At 39.6% G+C, this 8318-nt stretch overlaps 1 protein-coding gene across 1 annotated transcript in view; it reads left to right on the forward strand.

The window, feature by feature from the left end:
• The window catches only part of slc6a3 (solute carrier family 6 member 3), a 13353-nt gene that overhangs the window by 1750 nt on the left and 3285 nt on the right, over window positions 1–8318 (forward strand). Inside the window, exons 4-12 of the mRNA XM_005936027.3 lie at window positions 821–952; window positions 2403–2619; window positions 4008–4146; window positions 4358–4492; window positions 5805–5908; window positions 6540–6664; window positions 6915–7027; window positions 7234–7362; window positions 7560–7659. Of these exons, the coding sequence (XP_005936089.1) occupies window positions 821–952; window positions 2403–2619; window positions 4008–4146; window positions 4358–4492; window positions 5805–5908; window positions 6540–6664; window positions 6915–7027; window positions 7234–7362; window positions 7560–7659 (1194 nt within the window). The remainder of the gene's footprint in view (window positions 1–820; window positions 953–2402; window positions 2620–4007; window positions 4147–4357; window positions 4493–5804; window positions 5909–6539; window positions 6665–6914; window positions 7028–7233; window positions 7363–7559; window positions 7660–8318) is intronic.

Here is an 8318-nt window from a genome sequence, read left to right on the forward strand (position 1 = left end):
TTTTGCCCCAGTCCAGGGGATTAGTCTGCCACATTGAGAGGGGTAGGAGGGCATAAACATGGTGACTGTGTGGAGCAAAGGCAAATAAGAAAAATAATGAAACAGAGAGAGAAGAAGGCAGAGAAAAGGAGGAATTAGTTACAGGCTAAAGTACTTTATGCATGCATGTACTACATGCACATGTTTGTGTGTGCTTCAGATCTGTGTGTATGATGGCCGTTGTTTTCGTCTTATTTCAACCCTTTACAGAGATCAAAATAGGGGAAAAACCACCACAGCTGTTCTGAATAGATTAGCTCTAACAATCAGTGTCACTAATTATGGCTGTTTAACATGGAGCTCTCATTATGTTTAAGAGCTGTAAATGATGCTGCAGCTATGGTCAAGACTAACACACAGCCTTTCACGTCGCTAAGTCTAATATGTATGTAAGGAAATATGACAAAAGTTCTGTCAGAGGCATAAACTTTATCTTCAAAGACAAACTACACTTTTATATATGAGCCCCCTCTTTTGAAAATTGTGTTTTCATTTTATTAGAATAGTCAATTATTAGAGTAAAGAGGGCTGTCTATCGTACAGTGGCAGTTTGACATAGAAAGAAAAATGTAAAAATACTAAATACTACATTTTCATAATCTGCGTTGACACTGCATATGATCCTGTAAACTGGCACTAAACTGATGCTGTTCTTTGAATTTACATGTGTGAACATGTCTGCAAGACATAAGTAAATAAATGTATTTATTTTTAAAATTGTGTGTGTGTGTGTGTGTGTGTGTGTGTGTGTGTGTGTGTGTGTGTGTGTGTGTGTGTGTAGGTGCATTTCTGGTGCCGTACCTGTTTTTCATGGTGATAGCAGGCATGCCACTCTTCTACATGGAGCTGGCTCTGGGTCAGTATAACAGAGAGGGGGCAGCAGGAGTCTGGAAGATATGCCCCATATTTAAAGGTAGGAAAGTAAAATGTATGAAGGTAAAATCAAATGTGACAGACCCTTACTCACATATGCAAACACTCGAGGATATACGCACACCCTCTTAGGAATGTAATAAATGTATCATGGGACGAGTTACATTTTTCTGTATGTCCATCTGCCTACATGGCTGTCTGTCTGCTAACATTCTCCCTTTAATCCCTACGTGTCTTTCTGTCTGCTTGCCTGCCCACATGCCTGCCTGTCCACATGCCAGTCTCTTTTGTCTGCTTGTCTCTGAGCTGAGCAGCGACAGGCATTGTTTATCCCTCCCGGAACATCAGGTTCTGCTGGCACTCACATGGAAAGCAAGTGAAAATTGGGCTTTTAGACTTTTATTCTGATTGTCCGCATCCTTTTGTGTCACCCAGTGGCAGGTAACACTGGCTGATGCTTGTTCTGGGTACTTTTCAACACACCGTTAAGCAAAGCGCAGTTCAGGAGAAATGCCATCCAAACATACACTAATGGAGAAACAAACATGAAGTCCGACTCACGTTTCTAAGCAAAGTCATGAGTTGAAAATATAATGATACACTTTACTTGGCTCTGTTTTTTACGCTTTTTAAACAAGCTTTAATTTGTGTGCATTCATCCGTCGCTTTCTCTGAATTCCCTTTGATTTTTTAGAAGAAGTTACCTCTGATAACAGCAGACCATCTGTTGCTCCACAGTGAGAAGCCATAAGGCTGTCTTGTGTGGCATCGTGCCCTTGTTGGTCTGAAGGTGGCCCGCAGTGTGTACGTGTTGCTTCGTGTTTTTCGTCTATGTGTGTTCCTTGGAGCATGTGCCGTCTGTCAGGGACCACACAGAGTACGTTGACGTTCTAATCACACGCTTCACTCTCTCTCTGTCTCTCAGCAGGGGGATAACAGTAATTATTCAAATACACGTACACATGCCCGTATTGACAGTAATTATTCTGATCAAAAAGCTGGTTTCCTCCCAGGATCAATCCATTTGAAGAAAAAAGGACTTGGAAAGGGTTGGTGAAGGGAGATTGAGAGATAGCACGGCCGCATGTGGCGCTAATAAGAGACATGGCTCCCTGGACAAATATCACATCCACATTACAAAGAAATCAATAAGGCACAGTTGCAGTTATGCTTCCTAGCAAAGGTTAACATTTAAATACAGCCTTAGAAGAGTGGACATTGTTTCTGATTTACAGAAAGGGTAGATGGATTGATAATTAAGGCATAAAGAGGCAGCGTTTGAAGGTTGTTTCTTTTTTTGTGAGACTGCAGGCATGTAGCACTGGCTACTCTGGCTACTGTATACTCACAGTGTGCTTTATGGTGTGCACTAACAATATGTTATGTCTGGTCACGAGAAAGACAGTAATATTATTAGTATTAGTAGTAATATTCTTCAGTATTGTATCCTTAGTGTCTATGATATTCATAACTTATGTTTCCCTCAACAGGCGTAGGCTTTACAGTGATCCTCATCTCCCTCTATGTTGGTTTCTACTATAACGTCATCATCTCATGGGCAATGTTCTACCTCTTCTCCTCTTTCACTGGCGAGCTACCGTGGGTTCATTGCAACAACACGTGGAACAGTCCAAACTGCTCCGACTGGGCTGACAACGGCTCAGTCAGTGACATTTACAAAGCCACCCCAGCTCAGGAGTATTTTGAGTAAGTTGGCCTGATCTTCAGCTTTAGCACACTATTTGTAAGGAGTAAAAAAGGTTGCTTAGATAGTCCTGCACATGTCTACTGCATGAGGTATGATGTGTTTGGTTGGAGTGCAGTAATGGAATGCCTTTGCAGCCTAAATAGCTGAGATATATTATAACAGAGAATCAGAAATGCACAGTTTGGCTGCATTTAGCCAATATTGCCTTCCTTTATGAAGCTGACCAGGTGTCTCCTATTTCAGCATGTGAAAGGGGTTGTTCTGCTGTGACAGATGCAGTATTTCATCCACGTTAGATAAAATGGCAGTGGGCTATTTATGCACAACCACCTGCAGACAATTTGACTATATCAGCTGAAAATTGGCTGATCTTATTTAGTCTCATCTGTTAGGCTGCCTCTAAATTTATGGATCAAGGCAAAAACAATATCCACTGAATTTAGTCTTTAACGTGACACATGCTTGGTAACTATCTAGAATAAAGTAGACTTTGAACGTTGTCACCTTTAGGCAGTTTTCCCATCTTAGCTGCCATTTGTGATAATGTAATTCATTATAATGCATTATTTTCAGCACTTGCAACAGATGTAGCGACACTTGGTGCAGCATCTGGTCAGACAGCCTGAGGTCTCAAATCTCCCTTTAGGTGAAGCTCAAGTATCATCTTTCAGAAACAGGGACTGGATGTAAAACCAATCTTATGAAGGGTATCTGGAGCCTAGTTTATACTTCAGTTTCTGATATGAATAATAATATTATAATGAACTTTAGTCATTTTTATCTTGATTGCAGCAGTTATTATGATTACATCTGGAATCAGTGAACCCTGAATATCCTACTCAGTACATACAGTACTGTATGTACTTTAGATGTGTGTGTTTTAGTAATGGTATTTTACGTCCTGTAGTTCATATGGAACATATTTAAACATATATTTAATTGGTGTTGATACATTTTCATGACAGAAATAATAAAATAGGTTATTTTTTTTTCTTTTTAAATGTCTGGAGAGAAGTCAACAGAGGTGTTGCTTTACTTTCTGTTGCATATGTTCTTTTTATTCTTTTTTTTAAGACGCTAAGCTCTCGTCAGAAAAAAAGGGAACCCTTTGGATTTAGTGCAGTAACTATGGTAACTAAAAAACTCAGAAATTAGCTACAATGTTAAGCCCAGTGCAGACGATGGATTGGTGTCAACAATGTGTGACATGAAATTCTGGTGACAGCTTTTTAGGCCAGTATTCTTGAGCTCATCCTGTCTCTTCACACCTCTGTTAAGTGAAGTCTTTCTTAATTTGAATGTGCTCATACATACAAGACAGTCAGTGTACACTAAATGGTGATTTAGGAGTCACCATGCCTCTTGCTTGAATGTTCTCCTTTCTCAGAAGGGCAGTACTCCATATCCAGGACAGTAACGGCATTGATAACCTGGGTCGTCCACGTTGGCAGCTGACTTCCTGTCTAGCTGTGGTTATTGTTCTGCTCTACTTCAGTCTCTGGAAGGGAGTCAAGACTTCTGGCAAGGTAACATATAAGATAGCAGACATTAATTACTGTTATATTTGCAAAACTAAAAATCTAAGTGAGTCATGGTGCACAGTGACTTTAACAGCATAGCAGTCAAATGCAGCACCATCTTTAAATGCATGATTGTTCTGCATGCATGTATCTTTTTCTTGTGTGTATCATGTGAGTGTGTGTGTGTGTGTGTGTGTACCTTGTGTGACTCTTTCAGGTTGTGTGGATCACAGCCACCATGCCCTATGTGGTCTTGACTGTGCTGCTGCTCCGCGGAGTCACCCTGCCTGGAGCCATTGATGGCATTAAGGCCTACCTCTCTGTGGACTTCCTAAGACTCTGTGACGCCAAGGTGAGCGCCAAAAGAAGAAAGAGGAGACACAAGTGAAGTGAGAGTGACAGTGTTCCACAAGAAGAAGATATAGTATGAGGGGAAATACTGTGGCTTTATTTACATTTTCACTTGTATTTCCGGTATTTAATTTTTACACTTGCATGTAAAGAGACTCCAATACTAAAAAATGAAGAATGCACAACTACAACAATTTTTTTTTAACATATCATACTACTGTGCTTAACAGGAGTTCTCATGGCAGGGAATTGTAACTTATACCTGTTGCTTGACATCCAATGCAAAGCCAGTGTATAGGTCAAAACCAACACATACTGCAACAACTAACGCTGATAAATTTAGCATTTAAAGTCCTAGATCTTGATGAATGATATTCTTATCAACCCAAAATGTGATATAACATAATCCAAGAAAGTATTTTATAGCTGTAGATTTGTTGGCATAGTTATAGATTTTCTGAGATAAATAACCAAAACAGAAAAAAACAAAACAACAACTCAGAAAAAAGGGTAGAAAATACAGGCTGTATATAAAAGATGGAAGTGGCCATCAATAAAAGAAAGTCTAAATCTGTGTTTTATCTTAGTTTATTTTATTTTAGTCTAGTTTAGTTTAATTATGGTTCCACAAAGAGTGATTTAGACAACAGACCTGCTCACACACAAAAAATGTTGACACATAAAATTCTGAGCTCATGTCCACAGATTAAGAGAACCTGAAACAGTGATAACAGAAAAAAAGCATAATGAAGTTTTATTTGCTTAAAAAACAAGAAGCATAACAAGAGCATTGGGCTCTACTATTGCTATCCTCTATGTCTACTGTTAAATTAACCCTTTAATTTTATTGTGCCAAAAGCCTGAATGTGGAATTATTTCAGTGCAAGTAAACACAGCATTGTTTTAATTGCTACCTTCCCTGGAGGCAATAAAGAAATTTGAGAAAACTACTTGTGTCACTCATTTCAAATATTTTTCTTATCCATGAAACTTCCTATCACAATATAAATATCTAATTTAGCTTAACACTAGGTGTTGAGGGTCCCAATAAATCCACATGCGTGACTAAAGGATTCATTTATGATAGCGAAAGCAAGGACAGAGATTGAGAGATGCACGGGAGCAATTGGAGAATTAGATTAGATAGATGCATGGAGCAGTAATTTGCAAAATTACCCCCCGTATTCACAAGCGTCTTTCATCTGCTGCTGTTGAATGAGTTTCCTGCAATTATCTCTAATAATGGCTTTTTTCCTCTCCTGTGCCTTTTGTTTGCCGCTTCACACAAGTGCGCTTGTTCTTTCTCTCCCCAGGTCTGGATTGAGGCAGCAACGCAGATCTGTTTCTCGCTGGGAGTGGGGTTTGGTGTGCTAATTGCCTTTTCCAGCTACAACAAATTCAGCAACAACTGTTACAGGTACGGATACACGGGGAGAGGCAGGTGGGAATTCACGGAGGCACACGGAGGTGGGGAAGCTGATTCTGCAAGCACACATGCAACATAAGCAGGTGAATTACAATAACCTTTGAAGCTCCTTGAAACCCTCTATGTCTTTGACACCAAGCTGCGCAGCAGACTACTTTAGATGTTACACCAATCAAAACTGTTGCACTCTTTGAAAATCATCTGCGACCCACAGGTGGCTTTTATCTCCCCCTTTTTGCCCTTTAAAAAAATGCTTCTGATAACTAACACTTCGAGGATTCCATAAAAGCATAAACTCGCTTTTAACGTACCATTTAACCTTAAGAAGGTAATTGCTGTTTTGTTTTTTTGTTTTTTAATGAAAAGAACAACTCACTAGTTTGTCACATGATGCAAGATACTGAAAATCTGACAGAGCAATCTATCTAGATCTAGATCAGTCAAAGGTTTCCTAAGCTGATGTCAAGCCTGTACATAATTTTTTTTTAAGTGCATACCTGACTCACAGCTGGTCTGGTCAGTTATGTAGATATTGACTGTGTGCTGGCTGATGATATATTGACAAAGTGTTTTACATTCTTATTATGGACTATCGTGTTTCTGCCTTCTTTTATTGATCCAGGGACGCCATCATTACCAGCTCCATCAACTCTTTAACAAGTTTCTTCTCTGGCTTTGTGGTTTTCTCCTTCCTTGGGTACATGTCCCAAAAGCACAACGTGGCTCTAGACAAAGTTGCAAGAGACGGTATGATTGTTTATTGTTGATTATGCAAAGCTTTGTAAACTGTTTAATTTTGAGTTTAAAATGTCATAAAACTGACGAGAAGGTTATAAGGCTGTTGATTTTGGCTAATCTACAACATCCATTTTTGTTCTACCTCCTCTTTTACTTTTATTTTATATTTGCTAGAAGGGGAAATAGTTTGAGCACTACATTTTGTTTTGTGCTGCCGTTCACCTTTGCTCTTTTTTTCATGGTTTTTGTGCTCTTTTAGGCGCTGGATTAGTGTTTGTCATTTACCCCGAAGCCATTGCAACACTACCCGGGTCATCAGTTTGGGCAGTTATCTTCTTCATCATGCTGTTGACTCTGGGCATTGACAGTGCAGTGAGTATCCACACAGACACTCACAGTTACATCCCTTTGGTCAGCCAAATAGCATACCTTTTCTGTGCCAAATTACTGTTTTTCATTACTCTCAAATATATAGTCTAGGAGCAGTAACTATCCAAGCATCGACGGACCTCTTCAGTGACTTAACAGCTCAGGACTGACTTTGTCTTTCTTTCTAACTGCTGTGTTTTTTGTTGTAGATGGGTGGCATGGAATCAGTGATCACGGGACTAATTGATGAATTCAAATTCCTCCACAAGCACAGAGAGCTGTTCACCCTCTTTATTGTTGTTTCCACTTTTCTCATCTCCCTCTTCTGTGTTACAAATGTAAGTCTCTTATTGAGGAGTCTGTGTTTAATGGCATGCACATCATGTTAGTGTGCTAGTTAGAATTTATCCTTGTGCTGTGGTTAAACTCTAGTGTTTGCATACGTACAGACATAATATCTGCAAAACTGTCTAAAAACAAGGTAACAGTAGAAAACTTACAGGCATTATTTTCTTTCTCTCCTCTTCCTCTCCAGGGAGGGATGTATGTGTTTACTCTGCTGGACCACTTTGCAGCAGGAACATCAATTCTGTTTGGAGTGCTTATTGAAGCCATCGGTATAGCGTGGTTCTATGGTGAGAAAGATGGACTAAAGAAAAGAGGCAGGGGGATGATTCTTTTTCATGGCCAACAAAGCTGATGCTTTATTAAGGGTTTGATGAGAAATCTTTTCGCATAAGTCATCTGTGCCTCAATGCAACATATTTCTATTAGATGTAAGAATATTGCTGCCATTCCTACTGGCCACTTCACTTCACTCTCTGACCAAATCTCTACCCAAGTCACAAGCATATGCAGTACCTGTGGGGCTTGCAAGATGAAGATGAATTCCAACCATTGCCCGTGTGAATCTTTGTGCTCACTCAGCAGTGATGAAGAACTATATAAAGAAAATTGTATCTTGGGAACCGGCAGGAATCAGCTGCCTCATATCTAGATCACAGGCTCTTGTGTGCAAGTCAAACTCTCTCCATGTGACCAGATTCTTATGATACTCCATTTAACATAATTTTTGTCAATAACAAATTAAATTATTTGTGAATGACATCAGACAGAGGAAGAAAATAAAACAATTATTATATTTACAGGGTAAGAGGCACTGTATAGAAAGACACCTCTAGTTTTGGTAGGAGCTCATGAAGACAAATATTAGACCCCTGTGTGCTCTTTAGTGACCTCTTGTGGTTCTGTAGATAATTGCAGTAATGATAGCCATCTGGGTCCCCCCCCCCCC

This window comes from Haplochromis burtoni, unplaced genomic scaffold, assembly GCF_018398535.1.
Source record: "Haplochromis burtoni strain Fernald_Lab_line unplaced genomic scaffold, NCSU_Asbu1 Contig_206, whole genome shotgun sequence".
NCBI lineage: Eukaryota > Metazoa > Chordata > Actinopteri > Cichliformes > Cichlidae > Haplochromis > Haplochromis burtoni.